The sequence below is a fragment of the Danio rerio genome, chromosome 2 (genome assembly GCF_052040795.2).
Source record: "Danio rerio strain M-AB ecotype USA chromosome 2, GRCz13ab, whole genome shotgun sequence".
Classification (NCBI taxonomy): domain Eukaryota; kingdom Metazoa; phylum Chordata; class Actinopteri; order Cypriniformes; family Danionidae; genus Danio; species Danio rerio.
In genome coordinates, this window is record NC_141022.1 from 20,364,077 (window position 1) to 20,384,362 (window position 20,286).

The 20,286-nt window shown below is 35.6% G+C and overlaps 1 protein-coding gene across 22 annotated transcripts in view; it reads right to left on the bottom strand.

The window, feature by feature from the left end:
- ptprfb (protein tyrosine phosphatase receptor type Fb) overlaps nucleotides 1–20,286 on the bottom strand; it is a 368,772-nt gene that overhangs the window by 68,646 nt on the left and 279,840 nt on the right. For all 22 annotated transcript variants that reach the window (NM_001083576.1, XM_087240178.1, XM_087240172.1 and 19 more), the window contains 4 exon segments: nucleotides 4,299–4,555; nucleotides 7,200–7,297; nucleotides 9,198–9,776; nucleotides 13,199–13,316. In NM_001083576.1, coding sequence (NP_001077045.1) covers nucleotides 4,299–4,555; nucleotides 7,200–7,297; nucleotides 9,198–9,776; nucleotides 13,199–13,316 — 1,052 coding nt within the window.

Consider the following 20,286-nt stretch of genomic DNA (forward strand, 5'->3'; position numbering starts at 1 on the left):
CACACACGCCATTACTACCCTCATACTGTATGCGCCATTACTACCCTCATACTGTATGCACCGCAGCAGAAAAGCTTGTAGATTGCAGTCCATTCCAGGTGTGTGAGTGTGTGAGAAGCTTTCAGGATAATATCTTCAGTTAATCACCTCATTGCAACGGGTTTTTAATATTCAGCTGCATGTTTCAGAGTGTGAGGGAATAAAGCGTATATGAACGAGCTGTCAGGTGGTCCCGGGCAGGGATAACCCTTGAAGACTTGTTCATAATAAGACAGAGGCTTTAATTTGGCCAGTGTCTGATACGAGAGGCATTCTCTCAAAATCAGCTCCAAGAAAAACCGTCTCTGTGCTCCAGAGCTCCACCATTACCGGAGAACGAAGTGCTGTGTCTGACACGAAATCCCACATCAATCAGCGCTACTCCAAATGCCAATCTTCTCCAAGACTTTCTCAACCTCAACACTCTGGTAATCTTTTTACCAATCAAAAAAGGCACTCCGGAGAACAGCCCTGGGATTGGCTTTTCTTTTTTTTTTTGGAGGAATCACACTGCACCAACTTACTGATTTACTGAACGTCCAAGACATCTGAAGAAAATCTCCAATTTTTTATGCGGTCACAAATTAGCTTTATCTTTTCTTTTCTTTTTGAGTCCTTTCAGTCAGTTTTTAGGACTGGTGTGTGGATTTTTAGCTTAGCTTAGCATAAATCCTTGAATCGGATTAGACCATTAGCATCTCGATTAAAAAATCCCTCCCTCCAAAAAAATTATTTTCTCTTCAACGATTCTTCTTTAGTTACATTATGTACTAAGACCAGGGGAAAATGAAAAGTTGCTATGATATCATGTAGAGCTGTTGCCTAGTTACCCAGCTGGAGACTACTCTGGTAAAAATGTTGGGTTTAACACAATCAATGTGTGTTAGGACAACATGAAGGAATTAAGTTTAGTTTCAATTCATTCATTCATTCAATTTCCTTCTGCTTAGTCCCTTTATTCATCAGGGGTCACCATAAAGTACTAAATTTATTCAGCATGTGTTTTACGCAGTGGATGCCTTTCCAGCCGCAACCCAGTATTGGGGAACACCCATACACTCCCATTCTCACACATACACTACGGCAAATTTAGCTCTAGACTTGAACCAGCGACCTTCTTGCTGTGAGACAGTGCACAAACCACAAAGCCACTGTGCCGCCCTAGCTAAGTTATTTCAAAAATAATTGGATTTGACATAAAACAATTAAGTTGTCCTCCAAAAAAACTTATTTTGTTGTTCCAGCTTATTTTAAATAAACAAATTTAACAAGTTTTTTGAGTGTATATTCAGGTGTTATCGTTGCACCTGCTGTAGCCATGGTACGTCAGTAAAGTTCCTTGATCATTATGCCAAAATGACAGTATACGTCCTAGTCAATGACCTGAAAAATATCAACTTTCTATTTACCGTCAATCTTAACGTGTAATGCAACTACAGAAGAGACAAGCTTTAAATAGGAAACATTTCTGAAACTCTTTAGTATTATTGTTTTTTGTTTTTTAAATGAGATGCTAATGTTCTAATCTGATTCAATGACTTATGCTAAGCTAAGCTAAACATGCTCCTGATAGACCAAGAGACCAGCTAAATAGATTAAAAAAATTAAAACTCAGCTGGTAAACTTTAGCTGAATTGAGCCTATTTCCAAAAAAAAGTGGAGTGTTACTTTAAGAAAAATAATTGGCTGTAGAAAAAGCCTGACTCAGAAACGACGTGTTCCTCTCACAGGAAAACAATAATCTCCACTTTTCTTCCATTACCTCCTCATTCATGAAAAATTAAGGGTTGAAAATGACATATAAACATAAGAGGCCTTTCTCATGCATAACTTATGAGGGCAGATTTAAGCGGCAGGGCCTCCACACATAAGCAGCAGCTCCTGTGAAGAGCACTCAGCCGTAATGATGGCAGGAACATCAGAAACAGAGCAGGGTGTGCTCATATCCTCCATCATGACAGGCTGCACTCTAAGTGCTCTCAAACCAGGACTTTCAGACATTCTTGCTCTCGCTTAAGACAGAAAGCAGCCCGTCTTCTGGTACATTGATTTCCACGCGTTCCTTCACGACTCGGAGGACAACGAAGTGTAAAAATGCCAATGTCACTTGAGCCAGACAAGGACCTTCTGGTGCATGCTTTGAAAAATCTGCTGCTTTTCTGGAGAAGGTCAAAAGTGAAGCTGAATACAGTAGGATGACGTTAAAAAGCAGCTGGAATCTGCAGTGTTGGCAGGACGGCTGTTTGCTGAGGTGGGGAATAATTGCATGGTAATGGTGTGTGAGCGCCACTGCAGAACGGAAAGCATGCCGTCATTGACCCGAATAGAGCTCCAGGCATTACTCTAGGCAGCGTTACTGTATGGATTCATGAGGTATTAATAAATGAGGAGACTGCATTTACATGCATAACAATTAGATGATAACTATACGAATTCAACAATACTGCAGTATCAAAGACATGCTGCAAGCTGTTCCTGAATTACTTGTGGCATTTTATGCATTAGCAAATGAAGTCTTTGAATAAATGTTTGACCTCAGTGGTCACAATTAAGCTTCAGTTAAGAGTTTTTTAAATGTATTTTGTATGAATTGTATATACACAGGTAGAGTCAGAATTATTACCCCCATTTGATTAATTTTTTTTTCCTATTTAAATATTTGTCAAATTATGTTTAACAGAACAAGGGATTTTTTCACAGTATGTCTGATAATGTTTTTTCTTCTGGAAAAAGTCTTATCTGTTTTATTTCAGCTAGAATAAAAGCATTTATTAATTTTTTAAACATCATTTTAAGGACAAAATTATTTGACCCTTTAAGCAAATTTTTTTTCAACAGTCTACAGAACAAACCATCGATATACAATAACTTGCCTAATTACCCTAACCTGCCTAGTTAACCTAATTTACCCAGTTAAACCTTTAAATGTCACTTTAAGCTGCATAAAAGTGTCTTGAACAATATCTAGTCAAATATTATTTACTGTCATCATAGCAAAGATAAAATAAATCAGTTATTAGAAATGAGTTATTACAACTATTATGTTTAGAAACGTGTTAAAAAAATCTCTGTTAAACAGATATTGTAGAAAAATATAAACAGGGGTCGAATAATTCAGGGGGGCTAATAATTCTGATATCAACTGTATATATACTTTCAACTGTATATGTGTGTGTGTGTGTGTTTATCTTATGTTTTATATATGTTTAGTTCTTCCCCCAACAATTTCTGCCTAATAGAGAGATTTTTAATATATTTAATATATTTATTTTTTGTTATTATTTATTCAGTGATGACCATGTTAGTTTAGGTTTAATCGTTCAATTTCTGTACTTGCTGTTACAGTTACTGTTACACTGCCCTGAAAACCATAAATCATTGTTTATTTATTTATTTTTGCTTTTAAATTTATTTTAATTTATGCAGATGCACTGCATGGAAAAATACTTGATCATCCCAGTCAATCTAAATTAATGAAATATTTCCAAATAGATTTATTAAAATCTACATCAAATCACCTAGTGAAATTTTATTCCAATCGCAATAACTATTGGTAAAACAAAACATAAAAACGCAACGTAAGACTTTCTGTAACGTAAGATCTTGCAGCCCTAACATATATATATATATTAGCTATTGCAAATAAAATGCTTGACAGATGGCTATTCATAGCTAGATATAAATAGCATTCTTACTTTTTCAATCTTTTTGGTGGTTTATGAAGAAACTTATGGATTAATTTGTTTTCTACTGTAAAAACTACTTATTATGGCCTAAACATTCCCCTAAGCCCAAGCCTCACAGGAAACATGTGGCAAATTTTGAGTAATGCTTTTAATTTTCAGTACATTTTAGAAAAATATACCCATGCCATTATACTAGTCTGTATAATTTACGCCATAAACCACCCAAACCAGTGCACACACAATAAATACTTACAGTTGAAGTCAGAATTATTAGCCCCTCTTTTATTTATTTTGAATTTTTAAAAATATTTTCCAAATGATGTTTGACAGAGCAAGGAAATTTTTTACAGTATGTCTGATAATATTTTTTCTTCTAGTGAAAGTCTTATTTGTTTTATTTCGGAAAGGATAAAAGCAGTTTTATTTATTTTTTTTAAAACATTTTAAGGCCAAAATTATTATCCCCTTCAAGCTAATTTGAAAAGTTTTTGTTTTGTTTTTAAATAAATAGAAAGGGGTGGGGGGTTGCTTTAACGGTATTTACTCTCCATCTAATAGGACCAGGCTACTAACCTGACAGGAGCAGAGGTGGGCACTTTGGGCAGGTTGATGGTGAGTTTGCCATTGTTGGTCTGGTCTGCCGTGTACAGGACAGGTTTAGTTTTGAACAGGTCTGGTGCAGTGCGGATGGAGACCTGCTGTTGTAGGCCACCGGCGCTGTTTCCCCGGCTCATCAGCACAAACGAGTAATCAGTGTCCGGCTGCAGGCGTGTGATCAGCTTCCTCTTCAGATTCCCCTGGACTTCCACACTCTGCTGGTTATAGAGGATCTACAACAGCGACAAGTTCAGTTTCACTCAGCTGCACGCCTCACTTAATCTCATTTCTCATTACCTTTCACTTAAACAAAGGACTTGATTGCATAAACAGACTTTATCCCTCCTCTATTCATGGAAAGTGTGTGCTGTTTTCTGGGTTTGGCCCATCAGGATTTTACTGTTATGGTTTTATACCAGTGGCTAGCATACAGAGACACCACAGATTGTCTGTTAACTTCACTATAGGCCAGAAACCATTCCGACAGACTTTCCATAGCATTTCAGCATGCTGGCCGACTGCGGGACTAGCAGTTTCACCAAACCACATTTGGTTTTACAGAATCAGCAGTTAACTCCTAATAGGTATGACATTTACATATGTTGCAGTGCAATGATTTTACAACAAAAATAAGACATTTTTGTTTTAGTAAAATACAATAGAGTCAAAAATCTGTGATTTGGTAATTTTCTTTAAAGGTGCCATATGTGCATTGATTCAATACATTAAAGTGTTCCCTGATATCTGCACAGTAAGGATGTGGCTTTGCTAAGTTCAAAAATTCTTCAGAAACAGTTTTCTTTATAACACAAGAAATTACCTCGAGAATGGAAAGTCAGTTTTGACCATATTTGGAATGGTCATGAATAATAATGAGCTCTACTCTGACTCTGCAGCTTGTAGCAGAACCTGCTCTGTATGTATGTGCAATACACACATGTTAAATAATAATTAAATATAATCAGAACCCTAATTAAACCTTTATAATTGAAGAGGTGGAGAGGTTTATTTTATCTAGGAGTGAGTGAGGTATATCTAAGCCAATAGAGTAACCTGTCGTTCTCAAGAGACTTGTGGGTGAAATAAAGGCTAAATTATAATTATACTTTACTTAAAGAACCAACAGAGATGTATTTAGAGTTGTATTTTGAATCTTTCTCATATATGAAAACAGGTATGAATTATTACCAACCTCTGCATAAATATATCAAATGTATTGGTGCCCTCTCACTCAAAATCATAGCAATCATAGCATTATAGTAAGAGCTGAGTGATATGACACGATGTATAAACGTGAAATAAACACTTATATTTAGCTATTTACATGTGTCTTTAGCTTCATTACAAACATACACAGCAAATTTCACAATATACACATTTAACTAACAAAGAAATAGTCTTAAACAGACCTAATGGCTTTTTAAAATATAAAATCTGTATATGCCGCATAAAAATATGGAGAAAAAATATGGAGAAAATTATTATTGTTGTAATATCACTTTGAAACATTGTGGCCAATCAAACTCTGCCTGGGGCATGCATATTAATAATCCTTTGTGCAACATAACAGTCTGTTTTTGGTCAGAGTTGTGTGTTTTTCACTGGGATTCTACTCTCAGGAGATTTAGAATGAGGAGTCTACGGTGTTTGAGGGTCATGATAAACCATTTCCATGTACTGATCTTTAAAGCCTAGATATATCCAGAACCTTTATTTAATTGACAAAACCACAGAGATTTTCACTTTTTTAAAATGATGCACTGATAAACCTCAATGTTTTGGTAACTATAAACAAGTTTTTTGTTGTGACAGAGGCAAACTACAAGATGAAAAAAAGATGAAGAAGGTCAATATTAAATATCAAATATCAATATCAAAGTTTTGAAACAGATGACAATAAGCAGGTAGACTTTTAATTGATGAGGGTTTTATATTTTGGGTGTAGACCATTTTAATGTGGCGATGTCACTGTCATTTCCTGCTTGTTGTCAAACTGTTTTGTAACTGTAACAAGAGGAAATTTAATTATATCTTAACATTTAAAAATCCATTATAACATTATTTAGCAATATGTGGACCTTTTTGGATTCTTGGAAGCTATGGAAATGAAACATTTAAAACAGGAAATATGTTAAGGATCCTTGGTGTTGTTCGCATCTTTCAAAATGGTCTATAAAATGAGAACTCTGTCTTTGCATTGACAATGGCTTGTTATTATTTTGTGCCAATAGAGCATTTCATATTCGACAGATGACTAGTGCGCAGTCCAGATTTCTGTTCCATTGAAAATGTAAGGTCCATCATAAAAAGTATCCAATACTGAGCTGCTGATGATTGTAAAATTTTAACAGATATTATCCCCAATGTCCAAACAATTACATATTGTAATTAAAGCTCAAGCTGATGGGACATGTTAAACATGTCTCACAGTTTTTGTGAACAGCAGCCCTAGTGAATTATTTTCTTAATTTTACAAAAATAATAATAATAATAATTAAATATTTTGGATTTTAGATGTGTATATGAAACAATAGCACAAATGTCTACAATGTGTGAGCATATAAAAAGGGTATCAGAAAGAAAATTAATATAAAAGGCTTGTATTAATGTAAAAAAGTATGGCCACACTTTATTTTGATAGACCGTTTGTTGAATTGAAGTTACATTGCATCTACATGCCAACTAATTCTCATTAGATTATAAGTAGACTGTTAGGTTGGGGTTAGGGTTATGGTTAGTTTAAGTTGACATGTACTTACAAAGCTATTTATTTTGAGATAAATGTCTGTTTACCAGCAGTATCAACAGCAGACAGTCTACTAATACTGAAATGGACCATCAAAATAAAGTATTATCTGTGTGTGACAAAACTCTTACCTTAAAAGGCACTTGTGATTTATAATTTTCTGGCACCTCCCAGGTGAGAAGGACAGAGGTTTTCATCACAGCTTTGACACCAAAACTTGTGGCAAATGCTATTGGACAGAAAAACGAGCATTTTATAAACATATATTCAGCACTCAGGGTTTGAATTATGTATAAGGTTACATTTAATACAAAAACAGAGCTTTGGAAATGAGTTACAAAGGCCTGTTTACTGATCGCTTGTTGTGCAAAATTACTGACACTGCAATAAAGAACTCACAATATTTCACATTCACTGTTAAATAAAGAAAGAAAGAAGGCCCTAGTCTGAATATTTTCAGTAAAACTGGACAAATCAGCATATTTGTTGAAAACAATGCAAATAAATTTGGAATCAAGCAAAACCTCACCTGCAGAGAGGAAACCTGAATCTCTTATTAACTGAGATGGAGTTTTTTTTTAGCATTCCAATATAATATTCCAGCTCATTTAAATGAGTTCTCTGTTATTTTAGCACGTCTGAGATTTTAATACAATTCCTAATAATAGCTTTTCTAAATATTTTCTAAATATTTTAAATTAAATATTTTCTGTTCATTATTATAATAATCGTTATCAAATTTAAATTTTTGCGGTTTGTCATTTTTAATTTTTTACATTTGTTATGTGTCAATGCATTTTTTGTCTGTTTTTTATTATTTTAGTACATCTAGTTAAACGAACTGAAACTAACTAGCTGAAATAAACAATGCTATCTGATTACTTGTCAAGTAACACCACAAGTTTTGTATAAGATGACTAGAATAAATCAGTTAGCTTTTATTTTTTTAATTATTAATTTTATATCTCATCTCATTTTCTTGTCAGCTTAGTCCCTTTATTAATCTGGGGTCGCCACAGCGGAATAAACCGCCAACTTATCCAGCAAGTTTTTATGCAGCGGATGACCTTCCAGCCACAACCTATCTCTGGGAAACATCCACGCACACATTCATACACTACGGACAATTTAGCCAACCCAATTCACCTGTGCCGCATGTCTTTGGACTGTGGGGGAAAGCAGAGCACCCGGAGGAAACCCACGCGAACGCAGGGAGAACATGCAAACTCCACACAGAAACGCCAACTGAGCCAAGGCTCGAACCAGCGACCTTCTTGCTGTGAGGCGACAGCACTACCTACTGCGCCACTGCTTTGCCCTTCAATTTTATATCATGTTTTTTAAATGTAGTTTTTAATGTTTTTTTTTTAAACATCTTTATACAACATAACTACTTTTTTATTATATATTTTATTTATTTTAGAATTTCTAATTATTTCTAATAAAGTTTTTAATCTAATACTTAATTTTAACGCTTTAAAATGTGTCATTCTCTGCAGCAATTAACGATAACAATGATCCTACAAACTACCAAACAGCATTTAGCTTGAATCAAATGTTCACAACGTAAACTACAGAGCGAGCATTTCTCCATTTGCCATGAAACAGACCACCCAAAGTGAAGATAATTGCCTTTTCTCATAGCGCCACGCATTTATCCTGGTGTTAGCATGACAAAATGGCTATGTTGTGTCAGATGTGGGTTTTTACAGCAATACAAAAACATCTAGTATCATTCCTCTTTAAATCTTAAGGCAGAAATAATGAAATCCAGATGCTGTTTCCTGCACACTACCCTACTAGTATGTCCACCGTACACACTTTACCATTACAAGTATTTAAAGTGCATTATAACTACATTACAGTGCATTGTTATTATCCAAGTAATAAATTACACCTCACAATAAAAAGCTTTCTGTATCTTTTTAAACCAGGGGTGTTTAAAGTCAGTGCTGGAGGGCCGGTGTCCTGCACAATTTGGTTCCAGCCCCAATTAAACACACCTGAACCAGCTTTGTGCTTTGAAGGAAGTTGAAGCTAAACTATGCAGGACACTGGCCCTCCAGGACCAAGTTTGAACCCCTCTGGTTTAAGCGATTTAAAGTAAGCCAAGCAGTCTAAACACAAACCAGGTGACGTAGACATGGTCCTGCTCTGGATACTGGGACTTATGGGACCTCCACCCTTGCTAGTGAACGCCTGCACACGGATATCATAGGTGGTGTCAGGTCGGAGCCCTTGGATGGTCATCTGTGTGTCGGAGGTTCGGTTGGTGCTGTTTTGTTTGCTGTTGATGTCTCGGTAAACCACAATGTAATGTATGATCCGTCCGTTACGTTCAGACAACGCTGGAGGCTCCCAGGTCAGTCGGGTGGTAGAGGTAGTCAAGCCTACGACCTGCAGGTTAAGAGGAAACCCGCTGGGCACGTCCTCAGGAGTGCCGATGTCTTTAACGTACTCCTCTCCGAGTCCAGCGCGGTTTCTGGCGCTCAGGTGGAAGCTGTAGGTGGCGCCCTTGTGCAGGTCAGTGACGGTGTGGTGGTCGTCGGTGCGACTGAATTCGCGTATCTCATAGTTTTCCTCTTCCAGACGTTTGTAGCGCAGCCGGTAGCCCATCAGCTCACCCACCATGTCTTTAGGAGGCTGCCACTGGATAAGGGCCGTGTTGCCAACGGTGGTGCTGATGATCATAGTGGGTTTGCCAGGCACTGAAATATGAGAAGCAAAGTTGAATTGAGTGTTATGTTACATTTTAGGCATCCAATTATTCTGTATGAAAAATATGTTTATGCTTTAATTGGTCTGGATTATGCTTATTGAGGTGGGTGTGTGTGGAAGGGAGGGGTACGGCAATTGTTAAGGGGGTAGGGGGTTGAAAATGCAATGGGATATCTGGACGGGAACTTTTAATTTAGAATAATCTGTCACTTTAAATGACTTTTCATCATGTTTTGTGATAACTAAATAGTGCGTAAGTCTATTTAACTGATAATATTTTACGATATTTAAATTATATTATCAATCCTGTATAGAAACCTTATGACATTAAAAATATTCTCATAAAACTTTCAACAGACGTTTATCAGTAGTTGAAAAACACTTGCCGTGGTTAAAAGTGCATGCTGTTTTTGTTGAATTGCAGAATGCCACCTCAATTCAAACACACTCATTCACACACATACACTATGGCCAATTTAGCTTATTCAATTCACCTATAGCGCATGTCTTTGGACTGTGGGGGAAACCGGAGCAAACTCCACATAGATACCAACTGACTCAGCCGGGACTTGAACCAGCTACCTTCTTGCTTTAAGGCGACAGTGCTAACCACTGAGCCACTCTATAAATGTAAATAAAAGTGCAAAAAAGTTCAACTTTTAAAAACTATACCATTATTATTCCCTAGTGCATCACTAAACTCTTTTTGAATAATTAAATCAACATTGTTAGACTATAAGATCAAATGGAGTACTGCACAGTGTTTAGTTAAAATGTAACTTTGCCAACTACTGGCCTGGCATGCATAATACAACAATTTGGGCTTGTTTGCATTTTTGTATGAATGTGTGTCATTAGCCGGGTTTCCATCCTAACATAAAGTGTTAGTGAATCTATAGCAAAAAAAAAAAAAAAAAAAAAAGACAGAAAAACCAAAATGTGAATCAGATGAGTTTCGGTCAAGTTGTTAGAGTGGTTGACTGTAGTATTGGTAACCAAGTAACCAACAAGGATAACATAATATGTTCACGTGGGCGTAATTGTTTGCAACGTCATAGTTTATTTGAATAATTTTAATTTTTATAAAAAAAAATTGGTGTTTTCGCTACTTTCACCACAGCTATGGCACCCTGACGCCCAAGACCGATTACTCCCTGAAGCTAAGCAGGGCTGAGCCTGGTCAGTACCTGGATTGGAGATCGCATGGGAAAACTAGGTCGCTGCTGAAAGTGGTGTTAGTGAGGCCAGCAGGAGGAGCTTAATCTGTGGCCTGTGAGAGTCCTAATGCCCCAATAGTGAAGAGGACACTATGCTATCAGTGAGCGGCATCTTTCGGATGAAAGGTTAAACCGAGGTCCTGACAATCTGTCGTTATTAAAAATCCCATAGCACTTCTCGTAAAGAGTAGGGGTTTAACCCAGGTGTCCTGGCCAAATTCCTTCAATCAGCCCTTAATCATTATGGCCTCCCAATCATCCCCATCCACCTAATTGGCTCTATCACTGTCTCTCAACTCCACCAATAGCTAGTGTGTGGTGGGCGCACTGTCGTTGTGCTGTGGCTGCTGTCCAATGATCCAAGTGGATGCCCCCACATGATTATGAAGCGCCATACCCTAAATATCAAAACCATCTTCTTGCACTGGCATAACAGACTCTTTACATTTGTACACATGTAGCTTTAAAAAGAAAAATAAATTATTCATAATTTTTTTTACTGTAAAATTTAAATATAAATATAATTGTTTAAGTATTGGGGGTGATTTAAAAAAAAAAAGAAAATAATAAACATATTAATAAATAACCATGAAATTAGACACTAAAAAAATTTACAATATTACAGAAGATTTTGGTTTCAAACTAACATATTTTTTAATTAAGACTCTATCCTTAAAAATTAGTTTCCTTAACTCCTATAAATCTATATTATTTAACAGTAATAAAAAGTGAGGCATTTCCACCTAGCCTATCCTGTGAGGGTCTTGCAAGAAACATCCTGGAAAAGCTTCTTTTGATTAAATGTCACTAAACCTTTGACAATGAACCGTCATCAGAAACCTCCACAGACTTATTCAGGATTTAAAATCAATATAAAACAGACATTCCCTCCTCTAACGTATTTTTGACTCAAATCAAATATAGCATTGGGCGATGAACCTGAAAAGTTGACCCAGAGGTGAAACAAGTTTACAATGGTGCAGAAATTAAAATTTTAATTTCTCACAGGTGTTGTCATAAATACACATATGTTTGCTTGTACGACTTGACCATACACTGTAAACTAAAAACATATCTGTTAATTAGCAGTTTTTCATATTTTGTGATTCATGTTTTAATTTTCCCTGTTTATTTATGCTTTTGAATTGCATTATGCAATTCACAATGGCGTTGACACAATGCTTAATTGGTACTAATTACAACTAACTTGGTACCATCACTACCAGCCTGAACCGTGCTTTTATGTTGTTGATGCCAAATTCTGACCCTACCATCTGAATGTTGCAGCATTATCAAGACTCAGACCAGGCAATGTTTTTCTAATTTTTTATTGTCCAATTATGGTGAACCCGTGTGAACTGTAGCCTCAGTTTCCTGTTCTTAGCTGACAGGAGTGGCACCCAGTGTGGTCTTCAGCTGCTGTAGCCCATCCGCCTCAAGGTTTGATGTGTTGTGTGTTCAGAGATGCTCTTCTGCATACCTCGGTTGTAATGAGTGGTTATTTACGCTACTGTTGCCTTTCTATCAGCTGGAACCAGTCTGGCCATTCTCCTCTGACCTCTGGCATCAACAAGGCATTTGTGCCCACAGAACTGCTGCTCACTGGATATTTTCTCTTTTTCAGACCAATTTAACCCATCTGGCACCAACAACCATGCCACGTTCAAAGTCACTTAATTGACCTTTCTTCCCCATTCCGATGCTTGGTTTGAACTGCAGCAGATCGTCTTGACCATGTCTACATGCTTAAATACATTGAGTTGCAGCCATGTGATTGGCTGATTCGAAATTTGCATTAACAAGGAGTTGGACAGGTGTATCTAATAAAGTGGCCGGTGAGTGCTTATCTCTGTATATTATTTTTATACATTATATTATTTCAAACTACTAAAATGTTAAGGAAAGTCACTTTGTTAAACTGTAGAGAAAACATCAAAAGTCGACAGAGCAGAGATCAAGGTCCCATAATGCAATTCACAGCTGTGAATAAACAGGGAAACACTTATGAATCAGATACAAACAGATTTTTTTTGTTTTTACAGTTTTTTACAGTTTTTTACAGAGTTTTTACAGTGTCGTCTATTTATTCACTTGCCAATTTTTGTGTTGTACTATGAAATGTAAGAACCAATGAAAATGTGGATTATTGTTTGTTCTTCTTAAAAGAAGTAGTTTGATTTCCGTGAGTTTGTTACCTGCTCCGGTGGTGGTGACCACTTTGGCTTTGCTGCGAGCTCCATCACCTTTGGTTGTGTACGCAGCCACAGTCACTGAGTAAGAGGTTTCAGAGGCAAGTCCAGCGATCACAGCCTCCTGTTAAACAGAGACAGTGTGAGCCCTGAGAGGTCAACACAGCTCAATGTAGAGTCACCCTCATGCCATACCCACTGGCAGACACTGATCATAAACCACACACAAACACACACACAGACTCCACCACTCATAACCATTTACAGCCTTCCATTAAAAACACACTTCATTTCATATTGAACAGTCAAACAAGAACTGAAAGGCTTTGAAAAGCTTGTTCTAAGAGAAGCTCTTCCAGGCCATGAATAGAAGAACCAGAAAGCAACTCAACCATGAGTGTCAATGTTTCTGCTTTACAAAACAGCTTTTTATGAGGACATCTGTGGTGGAAAAAATATATGCTGAAGAATCTTGTTTATCTGAAAGACATTTTTATATTATATTATATTATATTATATTATATTATATTATATTATATTATATTATATTATATTATATTATATTATATTATATTATATACAGTACACTGAGTAAAGTGTCGAATAACTACGATTTTAAAATAATGTAATCATTTAAAAATACTGTAAATATTTTGACAGATAATTACTGAAAATAATAGCAAAAAATATGTTTTTTATATTTATTATTCATATTTTTTATTGCCACAAAGTTTTGAATCGTAGTGTGTCACGGGTTGCTAGTGAATACTTTTTTAGGTGTCCTCCTAAAAAGCTTGTTTATTAATTGGCCAAATTAGCCTAATTGGTGTATAACAGAACAATAACACTTCTGGCTGACATCAACAGTGTGTGAGCATCTGAACAAACTCACAAACCAGAGGAAGAAAGAATGTCAAACAAAGCACACACACACACAAACAAAAGAGAAACATATGCGTGCACACACACAAACTCTTGATTTGGCTTAAAACACATTGTTGTAGACTACCAAAGACTACCAAACCAATAAAATACATGAGAAAAAATAATTCAATAATTCAAACAATAACATGAACCCACCCTCTTTTCAGCATATATATATATATATACATACAACATATATATTGTTATATATTTTTGCTGGTTCTCGAATCTGATTGGCTGATAGCTGTGCAATATTATGAAATATCAGAACTCGTATCAGCCTCTTAACTTGTGTATTACTCTGGCCACATAAAGTGACAGCAGATCAATAAACTCTTTGGTCAAAACAATTTGACAAATATTGCTGCTGTTGGACAACATAATGTACTTTTGAGGATATTTTAGTCGAGAATGTAGTCGTTCAGATTTCAACTATGCAACTAGTTTGTTTGTAAGGATAGTTCCTAATTTAAATATTGAGCAGAGCAAAGACGGTCGACTTTCCACCACAAAATGGCAACAAAGACTGCGCATAATGACTTCGTACCGTGCATTAAAATTAGTCCACAATCGGCTACTATCTGAGCTGGGGTATTTGCAATAAGCAATCTGATTGGCTGATGCTTTGGTTGGCACTTAAAAAGTAAAGAAATTCCTAACTTCTGCAGTGAGCCAACGAACCCACAATTCAGCTTGCAACGTTTGACATTCAAAGTGAATAGGAAGGGTTAATGCTGATGCCCTGTGTGAATAAGGCATTAGAAAGAGAAAAACTCAGCGTTTTCTCATCGTAAAATTCAAACTACAGCTGAACAAATCATTACAGAACAGAAAAGTGACATTCTAAGTCGATCTCTCCCTTTTATATGTTGTAGTGCTGTATATATATATAAATATATCATAGAAATCTGGTAGTGTTTACTTTGCTTTAGCTTTTTCGAGGTTCATTATTGTGATATCCTGATTGCTATAGAGAAATACTGGATAATTTCTGTAGATTGATGGCATTTCATGCAGTTCAGTTTTATAATCCTAAAATGTGAGCAAAATCACCTATTTTGTCATCACTTTAGATATTATGCTAGAGAATCATGCAAATACCATTTCTAAAGGGACGTTTGTGAAGTAGCAGCGGTTTTTGCTGTTCTGACATCAGCTGCAGATGTGAATGAACGGCGGAAGAAAGTAGTTCCTTGTACAAAAGTATTTTTAAGACTCTCCGTGTTTAATTTTCTTTTTTATATACACAATTATGCTGTCGAACAGTTGTATAAATGCAATATCACACTCGTAGCAGCACAATGTATATCATCACTGATGGAACAATAAGGCATAGAGAGAGAGAGACCTCCTAAAGTAAAATCTTATGAGGAATAACGTCTGCTTTAGTAACTCAAGTAATTTCTTTTTAGTGTTACCTGGATTAAATCCTTACATATAAATGGAAGTAGAGAATAATTAAAGCATATGGATTCAACCACACTTTAATACACACGCGCAAATAACCAAGGTCAAAATATAACATATGTTCATCCGCTATGCCCATATAAAAACACCAGATGCCTACAGTACACAAATGAAGATGCTAAAAAAAAAAAAAAAAAACATCCTAAAAGCTTCTCATTAAGCTGTTTAAGCATGACTTCACTGTGTTCCTTCCATAATTAGGCTTTTAATTATATTAATACTTATTCCGATACGTGCCCGCAGTTCCACAATTTCCTTTTTTTAAAGGATGATTGGCTTGATTTGGTCTCTTCTCCCTCTGAAGCTCCACGCGAGATGAAATGTAAATGATTGGATAAAATTTAAATGACCTTTTAAGTTTGAGCGTTTATTCATTACTTTAATCACACAAAATTACTTTTTATAGGCGAAGCAATTGCCTTTTCGTCTCCCGTTTTCTCCATCTTAAATAGTGCTCATTTATCAGCTTTTGGAGGAAAGGGAACAGCTCGCACTCCCAGAGAACAGACGTTTAACTAAGCAGGAGGGGGTTCAAACTCTTTTGCGAGTTGTACGCTAGGGCACGTTCAATTTTAACAGCAATTTATTAAACATTAAGCAAACTACTCTCAAACTCTAGCTATTATAAAAAAGTTTGTGGATAACTTTGTAGTATTTGTGTTATTAAAAGGTTCATGAAAACAAGACATATTGATGATCGCCTTTGTATTATCCAATATTATTTATCTATGTTCACAATTTTTTTCATAAGAAACTTTTGGTCTCAAAATTAATTAACTAAATGCAAATGACTTTTTTCATCAAATGTTATCTTTTATTGTTTAAAATTATTTTTAGTGGTTTCTAACCTTTATTTACAGGACAGTGTAAGGCAGGCATGTCCAAACTCGGTCTTGGAGGGCCGGTGTCCTGCTGAGGCTAGCTCCAACTTGATTGGCTGGTTCAGGTGTGTTCAATTAGGGTTGAAGCTAAAATCTCTAGGACACCGACCCTCCAGGACTGAGTTTGGACACCACCACTGGTGTAAGCGCACAGTGTCTGATGCGTCTGTGTTGTGTTCATGTAGTTGTTATGCTATGTGATGTCCTATTTCAGGGGTGTCAAACTCAATCCCTGGAGGGCCGAAGCCCTGCACAGTTTAGTTCCAACCCTGCTCCAACACACTTACCTGTAGGTTTCAAACAAGCCTGAAGGACTCAATTAGTTTGATCAGGTGTGTTTAATTAGGGTTGGAACTAAACTGTGCAGAGCTGCGGCCCTTTTGGAACTGAGTTTGATACCTGTGTCCTATGTGTTTGTTCCATGTGCTTCTGTTTGTCATGTGTTACCTTTTATCTGTTTTCCCGCCATTTGTTAATGTTTATTAGTTCCACCTGTGTCACTCCCCTGTTTGTAATCTGTTCAATCTTTTCCTGTGTATTTATACCCCTGAGTTTGTTCAGTTCTTGTTTTAGTATTGTATTGTCACCACTCCCTGTCTGTCCTGTGTTCGATGTTCTAGTTACAGTTTTGAGTGTTATTATTGTGAACAGGGTTGGGCGACTATACATTGAAATGTATTTTAAAATAAAATACTAAATACCTCAATTTAAGGGTTTATTAATCTTATCTACAAACTACAGCAGCCACAAGATCAAAATAAAATACTGTATTTTTTTTATTTTGAAAATACTACAAAATGCTTTTACAAGGGAGTATAAAATTTCCTCCCAAACCTTCTATCAAAAGAGTTATCGGAACAATCTTTTCACCATTAGGCTATTTTGTTTACATTTTGTACAAATTTCATACATAAAGTCCTGTCTTAAAGATTATCTCTTTGCAGCTGCGAGACTTCTGACAGGGACTCACGAGAATGAGCATATATTCCTAGTACTTTCCTCTCTGGGCTTGTTGCCTGTTGGGTCACGGATTGATTTTAAACTATAATTTTTATTATTTTTTTTTTAAATCCTAAATGGTCTGGCACCACTTTACTTTTCAGACCTCCTACATGTATATAATCCTGGTAGGTCACTAAGGTCTTCTGATTTTATTCTTTAAGTACCAAGGTCCCGGTGTAAGTGAAGTGGGGATCTGGCTTTTGCTGTAATCACCTCAAAACTCTGGAACGGGCTTCCACCTCACATCAGACACGTTCTAACTCTATCTGTTTCAAAAAAGCATCTAAAAACTCCATCTTTGTTCTTTAGCATTTGAGCCTTTTTAATGTTGAGGGGTTTGCCTTATATTTTAATTGTGATGTACTGTAGGTTTTATTTTATTTAGTATTGATTGTGTTCAGTACTTTGGGCAATGTTGTGTTGTAAAAATGTGCTATATTGACTAACTAACTAACAAATCACTGTTAAAAAAAACATTTAATGCAGATAATGAGTTGGAATGTAATACCATGTAGCCACCATCTCTTAAAAATCTTGTTTCAAAATTTTTAATTTCCGCATTTGTCGCAAATTAAGTGACATCACCCATTAATATGAGGAAGTAAATACATAAATTTGAGCTTTTTTGGAGGCAAACACTTTGGAAACGCTTGAAAAAAGTTTAAGACCTTGTTAAATGTGATTAATACTTTTTAATACCTTTTTAAGGGCCTTAATTTTCAACATTTAATATTTTTAAGACTGCACGGACACCCTGTCTTCAATAGTAATCAATTTTTGTAGTCTTTAGTTTTGGCCAGTAACTGAGAAAGCCCCAATAAAAGGCCACATTTTTACATTCTTACATAGTATTTTACACTATTTTTTTTAAATACAAAAATACAAGACACTAATGTATTTTGATACAAAATATTAAGCCACTTTCATCAACCCTAATAAATACTAATTACAAAATACTAATTTGTATTTAAAATAGGTATTTGAAATACATGTATCTTAAATACTGCCCATCCCTGATTGTAAATAAATACATGTTTCGATAACTCCTGATATCTGTGCGATTGTGAGTGAGCAACCGTGATATACAGAGAGTCAATAATTTCTAATGTTTTTTTTAATCATCACAAATATAACAACAAGCAAGACTACACTGCAATAAAATATTTAATATTTAAAAATGTTTCCTTGGATTTACTTTTTTTTTAAGGTTGTAAACAATTGATTTGGGCTGAATTTAAACAAACAAATTGATTTAAACGCTACTAAATGTTATTTGTTTGTTTAAATTCAACACATATAAGCTGCTTGCAACAATTCTGCAGACATCATTTTTTTCAGTGTACAATTATTTGTATATTTTGTAAATAGATACTTTGAACCACAATACCTTACATATTTTATTAGATATGTGTATATGTATATTATGTGTGTGTATAGTGTATATTTTATTAGATATTTTGCAAGATGTTACTATTCAGCCTAAAGTGCAATTTAAAGCTTAATTCTTTTAATTAGTTAAGTTAGGGTATTTAGGCAAGTCCTCGGACAACAGTAGTTTATTGTGTGGCCAATTGGGAAAAAAAAAGGTTTCCGAAAAAAGGGTTAATAACATTGACCCTACATTTAATCTTTAATTTCAATAAATGATTTTATTACAGCCAAACTTAAAGAAATAATACTTTAAGAAAAAATGAACGATAGGAAATATTGCGGAAATAACCTGGCTCCATCAAAAAGTACTTGGGGAAATATTTGAAAAAAAGAATGAAAATTTCACAGGACGACTAATCACTTTACTCTCAACTATGGATAGACATAAAGGACAATATAGATATAAAAATAATGATCAGCATCATCCAAATAACTTCCTATTTATGTTCAAGCTAAATTAGATTCCCTTAAGCTTGTCTTGATAATGGAAGAAGGTGAGAATATGGTTGAAGCATCTGTGGGGTTAATAGGTGTGTGTTTGCTCTATACACTGCGCACAGTCACACTTCATTAGAGAGCCAGCAGCTGAAGCCAACCTTCAAAATGGCTGATTGCTGGCATAAATAACACAGAGGTGCACAGATGTCAGTCGCTGACACCAGCCTGTCTCTCTGCTGTCAAGCCATAATCAATGTCATCAGTGAAAAGAGCAGCACAGCTCCATTATGTGCTGGCGGCTCCTCTGAATAGAGCCCGAGGTGAAAGAAATTAATAGAGATTCTCACCTTTGATGGAAAGACAGGATCTAAAGATGGCTTAAAAGGAAGCCTGTCTAGTTCTGCGTCTTTAAGAGTTAAGAGACGCTTCTTGACAATGCAGATGTTTGGTTCTTTTCTTAGATGGGGTATGATTGTAGTGATGGTTCTTTATTTTACAGCACATAGAGGTTGGTGAAGTTAAATAGAGAGTTCCCCCACCAATAAATAAATGAATATATATATATATATATATATATATATATATATATATATATATATATATATATATATATATATATATATATATATACTCAAACTCAAGTGGTTCTAAGCTTTTATGAATTTCTGTTTTCTATTAAACACTAAGTAAGATTTTCTAAACAAATACAGAAAAAAGCAGCCATTCACATCAATAGTTGGGACCAAAAAAACAGTTTGAGGCTTCTTGTTTCCCAACATTCTTCAGCATATCTTCGTTGAAGTTCAACAGAAGAAACTCAAACAAGTTTGGAACAAGTAAATGCTGATTTCAAACATGGTGGTGCAGGTTCCACAGTTTTATTTGCACCTCATAAGATATTATTATTAGTATTTGAGAGTCAGTGCACAAGCGTAACAAAACTGTGCTAGA